Source organism: Danio rerio, chromosome 7 (genome assembly GCF_052040795.2).
Source record: "Danio rerio strain M-AB ecotype USA chromosome 7, GRCz13ab, whole genome shotgun sequence".
NCBI classification, from domain to species: Eukaryota; Metazoa; Chordata; class Actinopteri; order Cypriniformes; family Danionidae; genus Danio; species Danio rerio.
Genome location: NC_141027.1, coordinates 45,216,676 through 45,240,064, shown reverse-complemented (window position 1 = coordinate 45,240,064; position 23,389 = coordinate 45,216,676). Strand labels below are relative to the sequence as shown.

The window sequence follows — 23,389 nt, the reverse complement described above, 5'->3', positions numbered from 1 at the left end:
CAGAGACCTGCGAACACACTGCCGTTCTGTAGCACGCTCACACTTACACCCACTGCGCTAATGGCTTCGGTTTCCAAAGTCCTGAAGACATCAAAGCTCAGCATAGCGGTGGACTCCATGATAAAGTCCACATATGTGCATGTAGAATAAACTGGCAGCATCTCAAACATAGCATGCGGAAATGCCTGGGTAGCCCAGTCCCTCCACAGCATCAAGGTCCTGTGCCAGGCCACGCAAAAACACAGAAATATTAGCTTTGGTAGTCAAGTACACTACTCATAAAAAGTCTGGAATCTGTAATATTTTTTAATGTTTGTAAACGATGCATATTGTTCTCACCAATACTGCATTTATTTGATCAGTAATATAGTCAAAAAATAATAATAGTGTACTCTATATCAGGGGTGCCCAAACCTTTTTCGTATAAAGGGCCAAAAAATTGATATCAATATGAGCCATGGGCCGAAGGTAAATATACAAAACTATTACTGCTCAAAAAATGAAGGGAACACAAACACAATGTAACTCCAAGTGTTCCCTTGATTTTTTTTTTTTCAGTATATATTACATTAAAGTAACTAATTTATTTCATACTATTTAAAATTAAATAAAGATTACTTTAAATTATATTAACTAACGCAGTATAACTTTTAAAATGATAACTTATTGAAATAAAACATAACAGTGAACAGTGGAGTTCAATGTTGAATATACTAGTCAAGCAGAATCTGCCTTTGCCTTGATTAGCTCACCAAAGTCTCTGCATTGTCCTCTATCCGTCAGGTGACAGTATGTACATTTAAACTAAATCAGATTAATTTATAATATTTAATTGAAACAGTTAATTTCTAGTTTGGGCATCTTTGTTCTATATGATATATGATAAAGGTAAATTTACTGTTTTGTTTTTTTCCCTATATTTATTCTGATGATCCAAAGCATAATTTTTGCAATTTTTATTTTCGCGAATCCACCAGAGGCAGCAGTGTACGTTTTTTGAGAAGTAATTTCTCTTGCAAGTGCCATTCGCTAAGAGTAAGGTAAAGCTTAATGCCAGAGACCCAGCTGCATGCTCAAACCAGCACTTTCAGACCTATCTTTTTCTCAGACAGTGCCACCTACTGTTGGGTCGGGTGCAGCAGCAGGTCCGGAAGCCTAACTGCTTGCTCAGACCAGCACTTTCGAGACAGTCTTCGCTGCAGCTTGATAACATACATGACTGGGTCCAATACATAATGGATGATTGCCTACAACTCCCCCATACCCGAAACCAAACTGTCACAGAAGTATTAGCATTACCTTACTGGGCAGTACAATGTCCACTACGTATTGGACCTGGTCCAGTAAGTCATCGTGATTACAGATTGCAACGAAGGCATCTTGGCACTTTCTAGCAAGTAGCAACATCGGACATGTGACTCTAACCCTAACGATAGGTCTGGAAGTGCTGGTCTAAAGCATGCAATTGGGTCTCCAGGCCTGTAGCTTTTTAATGTTGTTCGCACCTACTGTTTTCACGTAAATCCACCAGAGGCCACTGACTGACTGATTTACTCCTTCTTCCCTAATCCCAGCCAATAGTGTTTTTAAAAGCACCAATACACGGTCAGCTGGTAGAAGCGAAAAGGAACAGCATCATAGCGCCCTGTAGCATTCGTTTTAAAGACAAAAAATACATACTTCTGGCTACATAATTTGTGATCTCCAGAAATGTATATAGGGCTACATTTTCAGAATGAGTTGGGGAAGTTGGAGCTAAACTAAGCCGGACACCAGCCCTAAAGGACTGAGATTTTGCATGCCTGGTGTAAAAGGTGCTTCCGTTACTATATTGCAGGCCAATTCCTTAAGTTTTACTTGAGTAAAATATGTTAATAAACATTGTTTACCTTTACACAAGAGAAACAATAAAGCCTTAAATCTTTTAACATTTAATGTACTTGTTAAATTACTCTAAGTTCACAGTTCAAGTGGAATTTAAGTAGCATTTCACAATTTGGGTGAGAAGTACCTCTTTCTATCAAGTAACAACACTCATTGCACACAAAAGCAACTATCACATTTACATTTTTATACACCATTCCTACAGAATTACCATGTAAGTACACTATTAATAAAGTCTTGCACAGAGGACTGTGTTTTACAAGCTACACAGTAAGGAGTAGGAGTTGATGTGACTGTGTGAAGTAGAAAAAACAAACGTTTTTACAAAATGCACTTATATAATTCTTGCTACATGGCACTATCTGATGTGGAAAACGTTTAGTTATATTGGAAAGTCACACATTTGTACTTATACATAATATTCAATGGTTGTTACCTATAAGTAGTTACACTAGTACTACACATGTACAGGTAGATACTAACTGTGTAAATACACTGTGGTTACATATTACTTACACACGTAGTCATAGTCTAAGTATGAGGGACATGATCTAAATGATATAAACCGATGAGGCTTTAAAAAAATAAATAAATAACTTACTGCCCATTAGTGTAGCTTTGTCTGTGAAGACAGAGAGCTGTGGGTCTGTAATGGTGGCTGATAGGGAGGACTGCACTGTGCCAGTGGTGATAAATGCACATTATGATGTGACTGGAGGCTTGTCTCCTCTGATCTGAAGAGTGATTCTGCTTCTGCTCATTCCTGGCACAGATGAATGAAGGCCAGCAGAGGAGCAGGCAGAGATGGAGAGCTCCGTTCAGCTCCAGTGCCTTAGCATCTGTAAGACCTCCTCCTCCTTTCTAAAAGCACTCGACGTTCACAGAGACCATACAGAACACTGCAACAGTAAAGCACTGAACGCCACAACTGAGCTACTGCAAGGCAAGAACCGACAAGTAATGGATAATCAGCCACTAGTCATATGTTAATAAATGGCTTGTCATAAGTTAAAATGCATTTAAAATCCTTTAACATACAGCAAGCTGTTGATTTTCCCACTTATCTCTTTATCAGTTACCTCACATAAGATCTTGCCGCACTGAATCACTCAAAGACAGACAGAGAAAGTACAAGCATGAGGGTGATCATGTCTGTGCGTGTAACTTATGTAACGGTTGTTGCATTTGGGAACAGAGATGAGGTTCTCAAGGTGAATGCGTACCTTGGCACTAATGGTCAAACAACAAAAAATAAGGTCAAGAATCTTGGTGTATTGCTGTCAAGATCTGAGTTTCCAAAGTCCTGTCAAAGCAGTTAGTAAATCGGCATACTATCATCTCAAAACATTGCAAGAATCAGATGCTTTGTTTTCAGTGAAGACTTAGAGAAACTTGTTTAAGCTTTTATGAGCAGCAGGGTGGATTACTGTAACGGCACTCCTCACTGGCCTTCCGAAAAAGACAGTCAGACAGTTGCAGCTTATGCAGAACGCTGCGGCCAGGATTCTGACCAGAACCAGGAAATAAGAGCAAAGAGTACATCACACCTGTCCTCGGGTATTTACTCTAGCTCCCATATACATTCAGAATAGAATTTAAAATACACTAAGAAAAAAAAATTATTTAAAGATTATTCATTGGATTTACTAAATCTTTAAGTTAAATGGTTGTAAACAATTTGTTTGGGCTAAATTTAAACAAACAAATTAAGTTGAACATTATTAATTGTAATTTGTTTGTTTAAATTCAACACATTCAAATAGTTTGCAACAATTTTGCAGACATCATTTTTTTTCAGTGTAATGTTTCTTGTCTATAAATCACTGAATGGCTTAAGACCTCAATACATTACAGATATGCTCACTGAATACAAACCTACCAGATCACTCAGACCTGTAAGATCATATAAACTAGAAATTCCAAGAGTTTAGTCAAAGCAGGGTGAATCTGCTTTCATCACTACGCCCCCCGCTGCTGGAATCAGCTTCCAGAATTGATCAGATGTGCTCCAACATTAGGCACATTCAAATCAAGACTGAAAACACATCTGTTTAGCTGTGCCTTTACTGAATGAGCACTGTGCTACGTCTGACAGATCGCACTATTATGACTTTCTTTTCTTTTGCATTATTTTATAACCTGTTTTAACACATTTTAATCTGTTTTTATGATTTTTATTATTTGTTTTTATTTTCTTATAGTTGTTAATTTATTCATGTTTATGTGAAGCAACTTGCCACTGTATTCGAAAAGTGCTATTTAAATAAACTTGCTTTGCTTAAGGAGCTGGTTATTTAAATCAGTTGTGTAATTGGCTGTTTTATATAAATATAAATATATATATATATATATATAAATATAATATATATATATATATATATATATATATATATATATATATATATATATATATATATATATATATATATATATATATATATATATATATATATATTCTAATGTGAAAAACCCTGTTTACAATACTGTTCACACAGTTAAAGTTGTCAGTTGAACTACAACAAAATAAAATACAACACATATCTGTCCTGTTTTGTGTTCCCTTCACTTTTTTCACCTCAGATCAGGCTTTCCTATCAGTTCATTTACACTTGTGTATTTTAGTCTTTCTCAGTGTTTAATTATATATATATAAAACATAAATGTTTTTTTTGCCACACACACACACACACACACACACACACACACACACACACACACACACACACACACACACACAATCTTTTAGCTTTAAACAATTACAGTTGAACCCCTGGAGGTGCACGGGAGGTTTTAACACCATTTTTAGTTTTGGACATTTTCTGGACTTTGAACTTTGAACTCTCAGGAATGGTGCTATCTATGGAGAATGAGGGAGCTCCAGATTTCATCTAAAATATCCTAATTTATGTTCCAAAAATGAACAATGGTCTTAGGAGTTTGAAACAACAAAAGGATGAGTAATTATGACATTTTCATTTCAGTGTTTCGGTGAGCCAAACCTTTAAGCTGTTATTCCTGCAATGCATGTGGACATGTAAACCTGTTGAACTGTTTTGTATTGATGTAAGGTCATAATTAACCATAGGTCATATAAACCATTAATTGAAAATAGTGGCCCTTACACCAATTTCCCAGCATGTCAGAACATAAACAAGGAAACCAGTTGCTACTTAATACAGTATGTGCATGTGTGATAGGTGACTTGCACTATAGTGTCGACCAGAAGGTAAAAGTTCAAAGAGGCAGTGTGCTGGGTGTGAGGGGTCCAGAGTGATTTGGCCAGCCCTTCTGCTCATTCTGGATAAGTACAGTTTTTGGAGAGTAGTGGGGGTTTTAGCAGTGATTCGCTCAGTGCGTCCGAACTATCCGATGCAGTCTTCAGAGATAAGATTTGGTAGCTGAGCTAAACCAGAGAGTTATTGAAGTGCAGATGACTGATTAAATGATGGAAGTGCAGAACTGTTTCAGTGAACTGAACTAAAGAGTTCAGTTAGAGTTAGAACTAAAGAGAAAGAGTTAAAACTGAAACGTTATTCAGTATTTGCCTCCTCTTAAACTATGTTGTTTGAACCTTGTTATGTTTGTGTCAAAACCTGGAAGGAAGAAGGAACACGCTGTTAGAGAGCATTCTGTCATTGTTGGGGGAAGTTTGTAGTCCTATCGAGCTGTAGGAGTGAAGTCTGCTACCCTAGCCACTTGAGGTCAGTGTTAGAAGAGCTTGCCTAAAGTACAGATACATTCGTCAGTGTCCACTGCAATATGTAGTGGCAGCTGCCGTCCATGAAAGAACGGAAGAGATTTGCTAATGTCCACTATGATGGGGAAAAGCGGGGTCAGCAAGGTAACAAGAGGTTGAGTTGTCGCCTGCAAGCCTGGAATAGTGGAGTTCAGGGACATCCACCGAGGGGTAGCCAGTGTTGCTGTTGACCATTTATTTTGTTCATTTGTTAATAAAGTGTTGTAATCATTTGGTGGTTTTCATAAGTGATGCAGCTGCAGCCAAGTTAACAATATTACAACTCAGGCTTATTCTGAAAATGTACCGCTATACACATTTCTGGAGAGCATCAAATATGTCCCAGGAGCTACGTTTTTTTGCAGTTTGTGTTTCCACCATAGGCAGAATTGTCTGTGGAGAGAAAAGTCTATGGTTCTCTCCTAAGACTGCTGCCCCCGCAACCCGGCCCCAGAAAAGCAGTTGAAAATGAATGAATGAATGAATCCTCATTACACTGTCTACAACTCCAGCACTTTTGAAACACTGCCAAATAAATTGCAGAATAATAACTAATTAGTTAGTTTCCTTCCTTCCAAAAAATCACTTTGACTAAAGGACAAAATGCGATGCAGTAGTAATAGTCATACCACATCCTCTTACAGGGGTGTGCGGGCATGCACTGTCTGTCTCTGATTAAATTGAGCATGTGGACTGAGGGTCAGATATCTCTTCCAAACAGAATTACACACCATTCAGTAATTCTTAATAGGCCTCCAGGCCAGCACTAATATTCTGTATCAGTCATAATTTGCGTTTTAATAGGAGGAGGTTCTGCTCTTTTAGGTACCTCTTGCTCAGAGGGAGAGGTAATTTCACCCTGTTCAAAACCCCCTTCGCAGAGCTACACCAGAAGTCTCTGCCTGCCTAATGGAACTGTCATAGAGATGTAAATAACATTGGCGCACTGTGAAACAGGCCATGAAGGGCAGGCAAGTTGACCACAGGCATGACCCCGACTAAACTGTACACGCGAACAGACAGGCGCACGCTTTACCATGCAGGCAACTGTTATGCAACCACGAGCACTTCAACACTGAGGAACAACAGCTACAGGGCTGATAAATAACTTATCTAGTCACTATAATAGCAGATTAATTCACTCAACAGTGAGGTCAAACAGACATCACAGTTCTGCATGAAATCACAAGTCGACCTTATTTTAGTTACATTTTAAATCAACATTTCTGACTGGTGCACTCAACAGTTTTTAAGAGTAAGAAAATATTTACATGCAAGCCACTCAATAAGGCTTAAAGTTCACATCTGGACAGAGGCAGTGAAATTAATTTCATCTAGGATGAGATGCCCAGGCATGTAACCTAATAGTCATGAGCTAAACCTTTACATTTTTACCAATTATAACCATCTGGTTCGGATGTGGCTGAAGTGCAATGGCTTGAGCACTGCACAGGGTCATTCATCCATGATGTGTTTTCTTATTATTCTAATGTGCTACTTTTCCATTTTTATCTTATGTTTTCTGCAGTGTCCCATATTGTCTACTTTGTATCAACTTAAAAAAAAAATGTCTTTCATAGTTTTGAAAACTGAATTTTATGTAAATGGCCACATTTTCCCAAGTCACATTAAACAAAAACATTGCAAGGGTAACCTATATTGTTTAATCCAGGTTTTCAACTTAAAGGGTCAGGGTACACCAAAACACATTTATTGAGATGTTGACAGTCTTATACACAGTATGTTCCACCTTTTGTCAATAACACCACAAGGACACAAGAAACTACAAGTTTCCACTGACTGGTACAGTACGGGTCACCATTATCAGTTTACACTGCCTAAAGTGTACCGTTTTTTTTGACTGTGGTGTACGACAAAAGTTTCACTCGACATCATTCTTGCTTGAGAAACTGTGAAGGTAAAGCTTTACCGGACGTTCACATATCATACAAAAAGCACTTCTCACAAAACAGATGCATTATACACATAAATACTTGTGTATAAATGTTCGTTACAAACCTTTCTATGAACATAATTTGATTATAACTGCAGATCAATGTAAAATAGCCTATTACAACATCTGCTATTACATGAAATAATTAAATATATGCAACATATATGAACACACACAGTCCCTTAGAGTTTATGATGATACATTTAGTCCTTATGTATTTAGTCCTTTAGTCACACATAGCCAACAGTCAGTGCAAACCTCTCATCTGTATCTTTAATCTTCACCACTACATGTAACCTCTATTACGCTTCTCTGTAAACCAATGGAGATCAGTTGCGCGTCTAGCTCCGCCTTTTGGTACCCTTTTGTCATGCTTGGGAACCCTTTGCAAAAGTTACCAAAAGTGGTAAGGTACGGTTTGCTCTTAGGCACATTTTGACAGTGGAAACGACCATAAAATTGCATCGAACCAAACTGTACCACTCAGTGGAAATGGGCCAACACATTTAGCCAACAAGTGAAAATTGGTAGTTTTTGCGTGGTACTTGATTTAGCTCGATATGGCTTTGAATAATGTTTTTACTTGTAACAGTGTTCAGAGAGATGCCACATTGTGTTGCCAACCATAATTAAAACAAGTGGAAGAAGAAAAAGATAAAATTGTTTAGTAGACATGGGTCATTAGTGTTGCGTTTTTAAATGTGTACAAAAGTTTTGTTTCCATTTCCCTGCAATGTGAGCACAGTTTGCGTGTGGACCCAAGCACTTGGATTGGAGTGGTGTGATAACACATGACAAAAATCTGTTTGTAAGAAACTTTTTTTTACCTGAGAGCTTTTGGAATCTGAAACTGGTAAAATCTATATTTGCAATTCGTCTTCTTCAAACGATTCCAGTTTGTGTTGATTGTCCTGTCTCTACAGATTTGGTAAGTGTGCAATTAATATTTGTTCTTTGTGTCTCAAGATGGCAAAGTTAGTTAGTATCATCAGCAGTACTCTTTCAGTTTTTGAAGATACACCTTAGTTAAAATGATTAAGCTACTAAGTTTACTGTTATATTACTAATATTACTATAATATCAAATTCAGACAGCTCAGTTAGATTTTATGGCCAACACTACTCTTTCAGTTTTCGAAGACATTACTTTGTATTTTACAGTAATGTTACTACAATATTATGGACTGAAAAATACTTTGTTCGGTGTCTTTTTTAATGGTTGTACAACAGTTACATCCGTCCTCTGAACCCGAAGAAAGGTGTGAGGTGATATTCCAGAGCAATGTTTTCACAACAGATGTAGCATGCTAAGATTTCAACAGAGACAATTAAGATTACAACGATCCACTTTTCAGTGCAGTGCAGTTTTTGTGGCAGGCACAATGGTGTATTTTTTTAAATTATTAACTACCATTGCGCAACTTAAATATTCGCCTCGTTAGGAGCAACTTCACTTTCTCCTTCATTCATGGGCATGTTTGTTGAAAGGTTAAAAATGATAAGGCAGTGGATCTGCACTTTCATCAACCAGATAATGCTACTGAGGGGAATCTGGTGTTGTAAAAACCTCCACTTTGACACAGCTCTCAGATCTGCTGAAAACGCTGCTCTCCGCAACGCTGTCTATCTCCCCTTGTCAGGGTTGCCGCACGTAATGAAACTCCCCTTTTCATGCAAACTCTTCCCTCTTTTGCTGTTGGACACTCCAACCTAAACAAAGCTGGACTCACCCACTTTCCTTACTTTTTCAAACTAGAGGTGGGAAAACACCCTGCTGAGACAGGGGGATTTATTGCTTTTTTTAAAAAACAGGATCAATTTAAAAATAATGAAATTTAAAATTAAATAATTACTCCGTTTTCGAGTAATTATGCATTTTTTTTGTGTTACTAAGCTATCAAGATTTGTATTTATTTACACCTTAATATTTATACGGATTTCACACAGACTTTATAACGGTTTTGATAAAAAGTCAAAATGAGTTAGCAGCTCAAATGCTCAGAGGTGTACATCTCAGTCTGTAGCTCATCTTATGTAAGACATAAAAAAAAAGCTGCAACCTAGACGGCATCTTTAAACCGTCATAAAGGTTGCTCTGTGTCTGCATCTACGACACCTTACCACATTACAGCTAGACTAAACTATGATTAATTCTGATCTACAGTAGTCAACATTTGGAGTGAATCAAATTTGTTTTTCAAAATTCTCCTAGGACAAGAATAAGTGGTGTTCAATAGTTTTAGGACAACTATGATGGTCCACTTCAAATGTTGACTACTGTATTTCTGCTTCTAGTATGAAAGTATACGGTTTTACTACATTTTACTACCACAGAGCAGCATTAAATAGTCAAACTTAAGACACATTAATGCACCCTCAGAACAATTCTGTGCCACTATTGCAGTGTAAATAGACAATATAATTGATGTCCTTGCATTTGAATAATCTGTTCCTTTCTCTCACTACAAGCACATACATGAATGTGACAAACATATTGCACTTTCCAGAAAAAAAGCTGAAATAGCAGGATTGCTTTGGCTTGCAAGATGCATGTGGGTGTAAAACTGCACATTTGTTGATTTCCCATCTTCCAAACACTGCCAGTGTGCAGTGTGTGCTGTCAAGAGTGAAAATGCTCATTCATTTCATATCTGGGCGTCTCTCGGTCTAGGCATTATGTAGGTCAGTTGATACAGGCATTAAGTAAGAATGGGGGACGAAAAAGATACTAAACTAAGGTAAATTATACATTGTAATAAATCCCTGGTTGATAATCTAACCCGACAGTTGAAGTCGTCAATATTTTACTTAAATGTGGATTGAAACAAGCTTTTTTATATCCTGGAGATGCACTCATGCTGTTGGTTCAGTTCAGTTCTGGTTTATGTATGCTTTTATTTTTTTATTGGTTTCAAGCTTGCACTCCCTGTTTTGTTCATCTTCTTCTTTTTGATGTTTAAGGGCAGTTGGTATCCAACTTTAATGGTGCATTACCGCCCCCTTCTGTACTGGAGTGTGGACTGGATTTGGACAGAGATAATCACTGTACTCTTTTATTTTGTATTCACCTCTCCACCCTTTTCTTTTTTTTTTTTTACTCTTTTCATACCTTAACTATACATATTACACTCTATATCCTATTTGCTAAACCAGTGACCTTTAAGAAATATAATAACTGTGACTTAATGTCTCTTTATGTTTTTCCTAATATATCATTTAGTGTGGACCATTGAAACCCCATTTCCCTTAATTTTTCTTTTAACATTATTCTTCCATTGTCAATTTTTTACACTTTAGCACCACGTTCCACAGATTCGATAAGATTACAATATTCACATCTTCCAAATATGGGTTTACCTATTACATGCAAGTATTTAATCTACAATGTCAAATTCTCATTCTAGTTATAATAATTTATAATAAATAATAATTTCTTCTTTTCGATTTCTCTCAATATTCCCCAACCTTTTGTTGAATACTATATAAATGTCTTTCTTACTTCTCTTCATCCCAACTTTATTGCCATTTTTCCATAATTTTCCCCCAAACCATTGTTTTAGCTTCTACTTTACTTATGTAAACTTCTACTTCTGTCCTATAGCTTGCTTTGCTAAATTATCCACCATTTCATTTCCTTTAATCCCCACATGTGCTGGTACCCATGTAAACATTACATTTATCCCTATCTGGCAGATTCGTGTGTAGCATTCTGATAACTTATACACTAGGTCTTGCCTTGATTGTAATTTAAAAGTTTTTAAACTTTTTAGAACAGCTCTGGAATCTGTACATATTACAACTTTATCAGGTCTGGATTCTTCAATCCACTGTAGGGCCAGCAATACACCCTCAATTTCTACTGTAAATACAGAAATTATTAGATAATCTGACCTATTAAATAATTAGACCTAATTCTGGTATTCCAAATGCCACCCTAGTTTGCCTGTTTTGAGGGTTCTTTGACCCATCTGTGTAAATAGCTAAACACCCCAAATGTTCCTCCTTCAAATATTTACAAACTTCACATATATTACTCTCCTCTTTTGCTTTTATGTTACTGTTTAATATAGTCAAATCTACCGTAGATTGTTCAAGAAACCAAAAACCCCTTTTGTTGTTTGCTTTGTTCCCTTATATGATTGCTCATCAATTGATTAATTAGTCATCACCTGTACCTTGTTTAACTGCTAATTACCCTGTGTTTATAAACCCTCCTCAGGTTAGTGTTAGAGTGGCTTAATGTTACTTTTCTTTTAAGATGTTGTGATTTATTGCTTATATCTGAGGTTTAAATTCATATTTTCATTCATTCATTCATTCATTCATTCATTCATTATTATTATTATTATTTATTTTTATTTGCTCTAGTTAAAATTTGCCTGTGATTAATCCCATCTTCTCTCTTTTCCAGGTGTGTAAAATACAAGACAGCATAAAATGTAATGTTGTTTTTTAGCAGACTAAAGTTGGGGTTTGTGAGTTATTTGCATTATGATATTATTGACCATAAGGACACATCACTCTGTGCCAACAGACACATGCTGAGAAACAAAAGATTACAGTCACTAATTAGACATTCCACAATTCAACAAATGTCCAGTGAACTTCAATTGGTAAACATGTGTAAATCAGTTTTAACAATTGCTGACAGGGATAACACACTGATCTGACAAAACCTGATGTGTGCCTGTCTGTGCGGTGGGAAATAAGAATTGGCCTTTAAAAATGTAATACCTGTCAACCTTAAGCTATACAATTCCAAAATCATCATGACCTTATCATTTTATAATGTTCCCAATATGATTAGTCTTTATATATATATATATATATATATATATATATATATATATATATATATATATATATATATATATAATATATATATATTTTTTTATATCTATATATATATATATATATATATATATATATATATATATATATATATATATTTTATATATAAATTTATATATATATATATATAATATATATATTTTATATATAAATTTATATATATATATATATATATATATATATATATATATATATATATATATATATATATATTATAACAAACACAGCTCTTCTGTGAGGTAGCTTGAATAATCTAATAATAAATAACAAATTTATAAGTCACTTTTGGACTCTAGTGCAACAGTAAATATATATAAAAATCTAATATAAAAACAAATAGCTCCTCAACTTAAAATACCTAGCTGGCAGTCCCAAGTTTACATATTTCACAGTTTGTTATGGCAAATGTTGTTGTCATCCACTTTATAATACATCCAGACCGCAGACATACTCGTGCTTTCAGCTTCAAGCTGCTTCTGTGTTTTACTTAGTCAGGATTTAACCAATAGCATCTCTACAACAAAGTGATGTCATGCAGCATGCATTGCTGTTTCTATGTGAAGTTAAAAATGAGGTCTAACTCTGTGCCACAGCATAACTATAGATGTGTTAAAAAATAATGAGAATATGTCTGAAACAGCGTGATCAAGCTCGATTTCCAGACACGTGATCGGATTTGAACATTCCTAGTTTCCATCAAGTTTTTTAGAGAGGCTCACTGTAGTATTGGTAACCTAGTAACCAAAAGAAAACAAGGCAAACAATGATTGCTTAATATATAAGAGTTCGTTTGGCTACTGTGTTTCCATCTCCTGTTATTTACATTAACCCTTTTTCACAAGTCCTAAACCACCTCAAATGAGTGTAAAAATAATTTAGCAAATGAAGGGATTTTTATTCAAAATTTGGCAATGCCAAGTTTATCATGCAATAATTCAAACTTCCCATTAGCACAGGGTAATGGATACCCAGCTAGTGTTGCTGTTCCCAAAATATTAGGATCTGTTTTTCCACATCCAACCTAAAATCAGTTAAATTAGATCTTATAAAAAAATAAAAGCTTTCTCACTCTGAAGCGTCCTGTGATGGGCTCCCCTACCTGAGAAGTATTTCACGGGTCGCTGTGTGAAGGCAGGTGGGCTAAATGGCAAGAAGGGAACTGACAGATTCTTTGAAGATGCCAATTAGACAAGCTGCCATTTAGATCAAACACACCAAGCCTTTCTCACTGCAAAGCCATGGCATTTATCAGCAATCCCTGCTTGTTAGAGAACAGACTGAAGGCTGAAAGTTGAAGGTGTCCAGCCTTCCTAACAGGATGATAGAGGTCTGCAAAAGGTGAAACGCTCTAAAAGCAAAAGGTCTCAAATCTTTATCATTTTGACTATTTCTGTGTAATTCCTAAGTTTGATACGTATAGAAAAAATTGCATCTAGTCAACATTGGACCCTAAAATGAACAGTTTCGATTTCCCCAGACACCAGAACTAATCAAACCAGAGGAGGTTTCATTATTTTCAAACAGACCCTTTAAGACTGAGTATCTGCATTTAATACGATGGGTTCTTGACTTCAAGTCAAGCTGGAAGTGAAAAACTGCTAAAATATGGCAAATATTCTTGACTGTTTTATCTTCAGGATCTCTAACTGGCTTTTAGTGTGGTTATCAGCTCATGCTACACTGAGGCCTTTAAAGACTGTGGAAAAAGATGGTGGAATGAAATCCATTAAAGAGGCAGAGCGCTTCTCTGTCACAGCCGATAAAGTGATCTCATTACTGATTGCACACACTCTCTTCTCCAACCTAAACTGTACATACAACATATATTCACACAGACTCAATAGAGAGGTAAAACGTGACTTACTGAGGTGGGGAATCTGGGTACATGACGTTGACTTGAGACAGAGTCTCCACATAAGAGTCAAAGTCAAAAGCAGGAGGAAAATCCTCAACACAAGTGGACCTCAGCTCTCCAATGGAGCCACCATATGAGAGGCCATCTGGAGCTGTAGAAACAACAACAAAACCAGCAGAACATCAATTACTAATGGTTGTATTGGACATTTGAGAATGCTAAGTCTTGCTTATGCCATTATTTTATGAATCCATGCAATTTCATTATCATCATATATTTAATTTCATTTATTTATAATGTATATTAGGGTTGGGCGATGTTGACCAATTTGGAGGAATGATGGCATCGTCATCATAGGCGGCAGTGAATTAATTATTTCTGAATAATCAATTCATTAATTATTTATGAACAATTAATTCATTCATAATGAATTAATAATTTGGGGCCAACCGTTTTAACTGCCTGACCAGCATGGTTTTATCCATAACCAAATCATAAATAAATAAAGATAAGTTACACCCAAATTACCACCTGTCAATTACTTTTTCGGCGCAAATCTGGCATGAATAGGCAGTGATCTGTGTCATTATAATGACGTTGACAAACTTGGTTGGTAAAAAGGTGCACAACCAACAGCAACCAACCAACAGAACTTGAGGTTTTCATTAAAATGACAAGCGTGAAAGCGAAAGATTGAAGCAGTGTACTGATGCTGTAACATGTTACCTGATGTATTCAAAAGACCGAAGAGACGTTAGATAGAGACAAGATTAATTAAATATCACGTTTAATAATCATAGTGAGACGTGATCTAATATACTGTATATATATTATTAGTGGTGGGCCATTATCAGCGTTAACGTGCTGTGTTAACGCGAGACTTATCGCGCGATAAAAAATATTGCCGCTAATCTATTCTCAAAGTTGGGTTGGGAGCTAGATCTATTCTACGCAAGCTATAATGACTTTAACCTTGATATTTTAGCGTGGATGTATACCTGACCGGTGAGCCGTCTGACAAAAAAGTGCCCTTCTGAATCAAATCAGCAGGATGCCTGACTTTAACTGCAGTTTGGCAGTTTCAGTTTAACTCATGAACATTTCCTTCATGCCATCGTGAGAAACTGGGGTATTAGACGCAAATAAGGAGTAAGGACTGGTGAGATTGTTATGGAATTTAATAACGCAAGCCAAATGGAAAGTAAAAAACGTCCGCATTTTGAATATGTGTGTGTGTGTTTGTGTATGCAGTCTTTTACTGACAGCCGCGTGTGTGGATCTTGCCGAAAAATATGGCAAAAAGTCCTGCATGACGGTAATAGTTTGATTCAGTGTTTACTTCAATAATGCCACTAATATCTGCATACTCCACATCTTAATTCCATTTCTGTTTAGTTCAGTTATGACTTTAGTCGGATTACGGTAATCAAAAATCACTGTTTGAAGGTTATGTAGGCCTACAGTTCAAAATTCATGCTTAACTGAATAAACAGTTAGTAAAAAAGGACATCTTATTGGACATAATTTATTTTCATCACTAATATTTAGAATAGAACAGTTTCCCAAGCAGTTTGTGATGCATTTTGAAAACAGGAGATGAGCCCCTGGTCTAATGCGCCACCTGGCTTGAGAAACCCATTCTCAAAGACTTTTGATTTGGGCAGCAAACATATTCTGAATTTCTTCGGCAGAATTCAAATGAGCAATTTTAATCTGTTCTAAAACTAATCTAGATTACAAAAATTCTATGCCCACCTATATATATATATATATATATATATATATATATATATATATATATATATATATATATATATATATATATATATATATATATATATATATATATATATATATATATATAACACTAATAACATTAATGAATGCATGCACAAACATCAAAATTAGCACACAGATGCTGTCAATTAAAAAAATAATAATCTTCCTCAATAAAAAAGTTAATTCTAATCTCTTACATTAAAGATTATAATACTATGACCATAGTTCACCATTGACCATTCTAACACACAGTACAAATTAAACCTTCAAATATTTTGTAGTTAATAGTAAGGTCTCCCTGGGGATCTCAACCATATCACTAACCCCTGGACAAGGTTAACTGATATACACAGGGCTATACAAGGTCTAGCTTTTCATAAAAAATAATTCCATGAACTCTCAAACAAGGGCTAAAACAAAGAAAGATGGCTTCTTTACTGCTTTTTCAGAATAATAAATGGTTTGGTAACCGTTTCCCATGAATAAAACTATTTTTAAATACCATGCCTTTGTTTTGTATGGCAATCATTTGCCCAATCAAACATACACTTTAGTCACTAAAGCTCGTACTGTGCTGGAATAGACCCTGCTTTAAAGCTAGTAGAAGCTGATTTGGTTCTCTTAAATCACATTTTCTAAAACTTAAATCTGTTCCAATGTTGGAAACAAATCTAATAATAATTTTTCATGTTGACATAAGATTATTTTGCTCACTAAATTTCCAGATTATTTTGCTTGTTTTAAGGAAAAAACTACATTTTATTTGGGCATATCATTTCTGAAAAGAGGACATTATGTTGTGCTTGAGTAGAAAACTCTTGATTTGAACATTTTTAGATATTTAGACTATAAACAAGACAAAAATCTAAGTAGGAAAAGCATTTTTTGCAGTGTAATCGTGTTAAGTAATGCACCAACTGACCATAGCTGGCACGCAGATGTGGGTTGCGCAGTCGACTGTCCTTGCGCAGACTGCCCACAATGATGGTGACGCAGGACAGAAAGAGCACCAGGCCGATGACGATGCCAGCCACCACCAGAGGGGACACCAGCAGACTGGCTTCATTTCCCCCTTCTTGGCAGTCCGGGTACTCAGGAGCATGACTGCTCTGGTTTGAGCTCACTGTGAGGATGAGATGGTTGATGTGTGGAGGTCAGAAAGAATGAAAAAGGAAAGGAAACAGGAGAGAAAGAGAAGACGGATGGTCAGTTACATTCATTCACAGTAGCTACATCAGTGGTTCTCAATTCCAGTCCTCACAACACACCACTATGCACATTTTTCATATTTATCTCGTCACTTCAGATGTTTGTTTGTTTGTTCAAATTTTGGATAATCTGCCATTATTTTAGATCTAAGGGAGCGTGTTTCCTTCAAACTGTTTTTTATTGTGCGAAATGCTTTTAATTGTATTTATTGGGTTCTCTTCTATATGTATATGTCTGTGTTTGTAATTATAAATAATTATAATTATAATTCTGACTTCAACTATGTGAAATCCAAACATGAACTTGTATGCCATATATGTCATTTGAATTTATTGCCATAAATCAGATTTTTATATGGGCAGATTTCTCATTCTCGGGTAGTAGAGAGCAATGAACACTGCAGGGGTCCTGTCAAATGAAACCCAGTTCTCATCTAATGAGCTGATTTCCTGAATCAGGTGTGTTAACAGAGACAAACTAAACGTGATGGGGTGTGAGGACTGAGTTTGAGAAACTCTGTGTTACATAAAACAGAGGAGGCCTTTTTTTCTATTTCCTACACGAATAGAGAGATCACACTGGTGTGGAATTATGCCATTTTCCATTTAAGAACCCTGCTCAGAGATGCACAAACACATACACACACCTACCAGTCTGTGGACCGCAGATCAGGAATACTCCCCAGACTTTCATCCCTCAGTGGATTAGATGCTCAAGTCTGCAGTGTTTAATTTTTAATCCTGACCGGTTTGAATTTTTAAATATGTGAGGTGGAAGACTTTCATGTCAGCTCGCAAGCGACAAGCCCAACTCCGGCCATTAGCTCCTCTCTGACTCCCTTCACCCTTTCCATTAGGACCAGAAAGAAATCAAAATAAGCCACACACTCGCACAGGGATTCAATAAAGCATATTGGAGAAGATTGTGATATTAACACACTGTGTGCTTGAGGCCGTCCTGGAGATAAACAAGACAGAAATCAAATCAATGATTCTATGGGGCACCAGTGCTTCCGTGGAAAGCACATTTATTCTGAGAACAAAAGAAACCTCTGGAATTGTTCTGTGTGACATATTAATTCTCCTGAACTCCATGAGCCTTTAAAGCCTCAAAGTCTTGGCAATGCACATTGCTAATCAAAATTATTGTTATTTTAATATTTATAATAATGAATTCACAAAATGGCTTCCTGAAACAGACCTTTTAGCTAATATTTGAATTATTATTTGGCAAAAAAGAAATATTGATCATATTGACTATATATGTCAACATATATTGGTTATTCCCAGAAATATACCTAACCCAGGCAACATAAGACACACCCAAATTATAGTTCAAATACAGCTGATCAAAACATTATTCATTCATTTTCTTTTCGGCGTAGTTCATTTATTAATCTGGGGTCACCACAGCAGAATGAACTGCCTACTTATCCAGCATATGTTTTAGGCAGCTGCCACCCATCACTGGGAAACACCCATACACACTTATTCACACACAATTTAGCTTACCCAATTCACCTCCATGTCTTTGGACTGTAGGAAACCAGAAACCGGAGCACCCGAAAAAAACCCACGCGGACATGGGAAGAATATGCAAACTCCACACAGAAATTTTGATATTATGTATAATATCAAAATTAATTATTATTAATGTAAACAGCCAATAATAAAATATTTAAATAACTAACATGAGTTATTTTAACAGTACATTTATGTCAGGCAAAAGAGTCAAATGGTAAACAGGAGGCTCAATTCAGGATTTACACACTGGCTGAGATGCATTGTGTGTGTGTCCTCATTATAAACGGTACAGTTACTTGTTTGTTTAGTATACTTTTGCTCATAAATGGTTTGAAATAATTCAAACTACAGCTACAGCTCTGCACAAGATTGACCAGAGGAGATGTGGTCGTGCCCAACTGAGCCTGGTTTCTTTTTTTTCCCTTCACTTTCACCACTGTTGTCACTGGCTTGTTTGGTTGGGACTTGTGGAGCTGTGCATTGATGGATTTGCTCTTTAGTGTTTGGACTTTCAGCAGTGAAATTTAAACCACAGTGAACAAAAATAAACTGAACTTCAAAATCGAATCGCAATTTCGATCGCAAATCGAAAAAAAGTTGCGATTAGCTAATTGCAAGAAGCTGCGATATGAAATATGTATTATTTAATTTCCCCCACTCAGAGCAAATGCATGCATGGCATCTGTGTGTGGTAGTCTTACTAGCCAATTTGGTGAGCACACTTTCGTTCTGCCCAATCACAATTGCTCAGTCCAACTATGTGGAATGGCAAAAAAAAAATGTGCGGATGAGTGGAATGAAGTCTGCTGCTTCAGAAGCATAAATAGACTAATTAACATCAAAGAAAAACCGGACACTGGTAATATGGGAATATTTTAGCTTTAAAGTCACACCAAATTAAAGTTTAATGTCTTGATATTGGTGACGCGGTGGCACACTAGGTTGTGCTGTCACCTCAGAGCAAGAAGGTCGCTAGTTCGAGCCTCGGATGGGTCAGTTGGCGTTTCTGTGTGGAGTTTGCATGTTCTCCCCGCGTTCGTGTGGGCTTCCTCTGTGTGCTCCAGTTTCCTCCACGGTCCAAAGACATGTGGTACATGTGAATTGGTTGAGCTAAATTGTCCATGTGTGTTAATGAGTGTGCATGGGTGTTTCCCAGAGATGGGTTGCAGCTGAAAAGGAATCCACTAAGTAGAACATATGCTGGATAAGTTGGCGGTTCATGCCGCTGTGGTGCCCCCAGATTAATAAAGGGACTAAGCCAAAAAGAAAATGAATAAATGTTTTGATATCGTCATATGTATTTCGCATGCATTCACAGCTTGTGATGCAGGTATGTGCCTCTTCTGCCGTGACTGACTGTAATGTACAATAATATTATAATTTGTCATTTCATTTACACAGGAGAGTTATATATTGGTGCATAAGATGAAGAATATAGCAGTTTAACGATTTAAAAGCTTTAAATCACACTGAATTACGTCATTCAATGTCACTATATGCATGACTATACAGAGAGTTAACGACCTACTAACTGCAGTTTGCTTTAAGAACATGTAAGTAAATTTAGTTACAAACTAGCTAGTAGTTAAAAAGCCCCTAGTGTGGATTTTACCTTCCAGTTTAAGAAAGAACTTACGAACAGCTGGTGCAACCCTACCCAGGAGATAACTAATGCCATAACACACTACCTCGCTAAAGACCTGGCTTTAATGCAGTGACCAAAGAGGGATTTAAAAAAATCTAATGCAGGATAGGCGATATACACTGCTAACTCGCACCTATTTTAGCCATTTTGGAGCACTACAGCTGTACATTTAACGTCATGATATTTTGTGTGGCATCTGTGATAATTTTGTTTTAGACAATAAAGCTTTTATCAGCCATATTAGTTTGCTGAGTGTTCTGTATTTTTTTCCCTATTTTTTTGTTTGTATAATAAGCTACACTCCCTAATTTGAGTTCATCTTGTTTACAGAAAGTTAAGGTCATTTTATTTGTGCTTACTGTTTGCTCTAGAGAAAAATGAGTGTTTAATTGCTAAATATTTAACACAAATTTGAATAAATGTTTAAGTAAGTTAATATCTTTTAGCAATAAGAAGCTATGATACAGATTATTGAGCTGAGGCTTGACTACAAAATTAAATTGCAAATCAAATCGAAATCACAATATGTCAAGAAAAATCACAATAAGATATGTTCCGCAAATCGCACAGCCATACTTTCAACTCTGAAAACTTGAATGACACGATTTCAATTTATTAGAACTTCTATGTTAAGCTGCTTTGACACAATCTACATTGTAAAAGCACAATAGAAATAAACATGAATTGAATTGAATTGAATTTAGTTATACATGACTATTTTCTAAACTGTTTACCTGTAGCTAAACACTACAACTATCTAACATGCTACAAAAAAGCAGTAAATAAACGATTTGTGGAAAACTCCATATTAGTAAAGGTGTTCCATAAAACATGATCAAAGTAGCTTAAAAGAACTGTATATCTGCTTTTTTAACCTCAGCCACTAATGATACTGATAACAATTATGTGTATTCACTCAATTCTGAACATCTGCAAACCCATACATTTTCAGGTTGATGTGTAATTTGGGTTTAAACCACACAGACATATTGAAACTTTTGCACTCGGAGAAAATCATCTGTGCTGTGAAGAAAACACTTGGCAAAGAAACCGAGGTGCTAAATGTTCCTCTGTTGTTATCAAGCAAAGTTGGAAAACAGGAGTAGGCTACACTTCTGCTAAAATACCTCAGTGCTGAAGTGACTCTATAGAAGCACCAGTTGTGAATTAGAGTTCATTAATTATCGCTTATCACAAACCTCAAAATTAATTAAGCATCAGAATTGAGAAAATAAGCTGCACTGTCAGTCAAGCAGATAATAACATGCACAATAATAATAAAAAAAAACATTTGGGAAAATGTGATTAGGTTAATTCAGCAAAGGTGCTTTTAAAAATGGCAGCACATTTATATTTAAAATTAATTAAAATTCAGCTGTTTTGAGCATTATTTATCAATAAATCCTAAAACATGTAAACAAATATATAATGATTAAGTGTTAGTATTTCACAATATAGCTTTTAACTGTGCTTTCAAGAGTTCACAATTAGCTGATGATTGATTATAAAGCTTGTTTGGCATGCTGTCCCAGGAGAGAGGCTTGAGCTCATAAGATCCTCGAGCCTGTGGCTCCCTCACGTTTGCAAGGCAAAAGCTCAGGTAGATCTCGAGAACTACCCTGCTATAGTAGCTAATGAACAGATAGAGATTGCTATTAAGAGATAACTACTTACTAGGAGCCGGAGCAACACGATTCTGGCTAAAATGAAAATCGCGTTTTTTTGCCTAAAATAACGATTACGATTTTCTCGCGATTCTGTAGATATAAAATAAAGGTTAATATGAGTGGGCTATTATTATTCTTTTTCTCAACATGTGGTAAAGCAATAGGCTTTGTGTAGCTGTACTGTTGATTAAAATGCTCAATTTTGTATAGACTCGGAATGGTGGACTTGAACAGGCTTTAGATTTGTCCTGGTCATTAATGCTGATGATAATTCTGATGTTGAATTATTGTGTTTGAGACATATGCTTACAATCTGTAATTTTTTGCTTAAAATCTGTCACTGACGTGATTTTCGTGAATACAGCAGACTGCGTGGGTATTTTTACATTTCTGCGGGTATCTGGCAACACTTCATTTTCGGTTTCATTTTCACTGCTAAGAGTGGTTTACTTCCCGCGCGGCTCCCAAACGATCACTCTGTGCCACAAACTGAATGTTTATTTACAACATTACCTGTTATTCACAAATCACAGCCTATGCAGGTTCTGTTCACTAAAGTAGACTTTATTCAGAGGCGCGCGCGCGCGCGCCCGATCTCTGTGGTAACAGCTGACGGTCAGCTCATGTCACGTGTAATTTTGTGGTCGCAAATACATTAGATTAAGACAGAAATGTCATTTTTGGGGTTGATTATATCTTATAAATACAGCATGTGACTCTTGCAACACCATTTGGAGGTGTCCACATTGCTGAACAACATATGTAAAACAATGTGAAGACTTGTGTGGCCACCATTGCTTCTCTCCTGGACTTGAAAATATGATTGACAAAATCGTAGAAATGCTGGATTAAGATCGTCTAGGGGGTCGAATCGAGATCACAATCTTTTTACGATTAATTGTGCAGCTCTACTAGGAGCATGTCTGTGCTGCCAATTTGGATTAGTCAATTAACTTAAGTTGCATGTTTTTGGATGGTGGGAGGAAACTGGGGAACCCGAGGGAAACCCACGTGAGCACGGGGAGATCGTGTAAACTCAGCACAGAAACGTTGGGTGGCTTGGTAAGGACTAGAAACAGTGATGTTCTTGCTGTGAGGAAACAGTGTTACCCACTGGGCCAATGTGCCACTCATCTAGGAAAGGAGTAGAAGTGCAAGGGGGGATTCTTCAAAACGAAGATGGCTGTCATATGGATCTTAGGGTATTTATAGTGGCTTAGGAATCATCTGATTGGTGAATCATAAATTGAATAATGCAGGACCGGCGGTGGTCCTCTTGAAATTATT

The 23,389-nt window shown here is 36.4% G+C and overlaps 1 protein-coding gene across 10 annotated transcripts in view; it reads right to left on the bottom strand.

Annotated features, from left to right (window-relative positions):
- Positions 1 to 23,389, bottom strand: part of bean1 (brain expressed, associated with NEDD4, 1) — a 93,143-nt gene that overhangs the window by 29,116 nt on the left and 40,638 nt on the right. For all 10 annotated transcript variants that reach the window (XR_015496060.1, XR_015496058.1, XR_015496064.1 and 7 more), the window contains 2 exons: positions 16,981 to 17,181; positions 14,289 to 14,430 (listed from right to left, as the gene is read on the bottom strand). Coding sequence is in view for 2 of the 10 variants with exons in the window: in XM_087261663.1 (XP_087117789.1) it covers positions 14,289 to 14,430; positions 16,981 to 17,181 (343 nt within the window). In the remaining 8 variants the exon portion in view is untranslated. The remainder of the gene's footprint in view (positions 1 to 14,288; positions 14,431 to 16,980; positions 17,182 to 23,389) is intronic.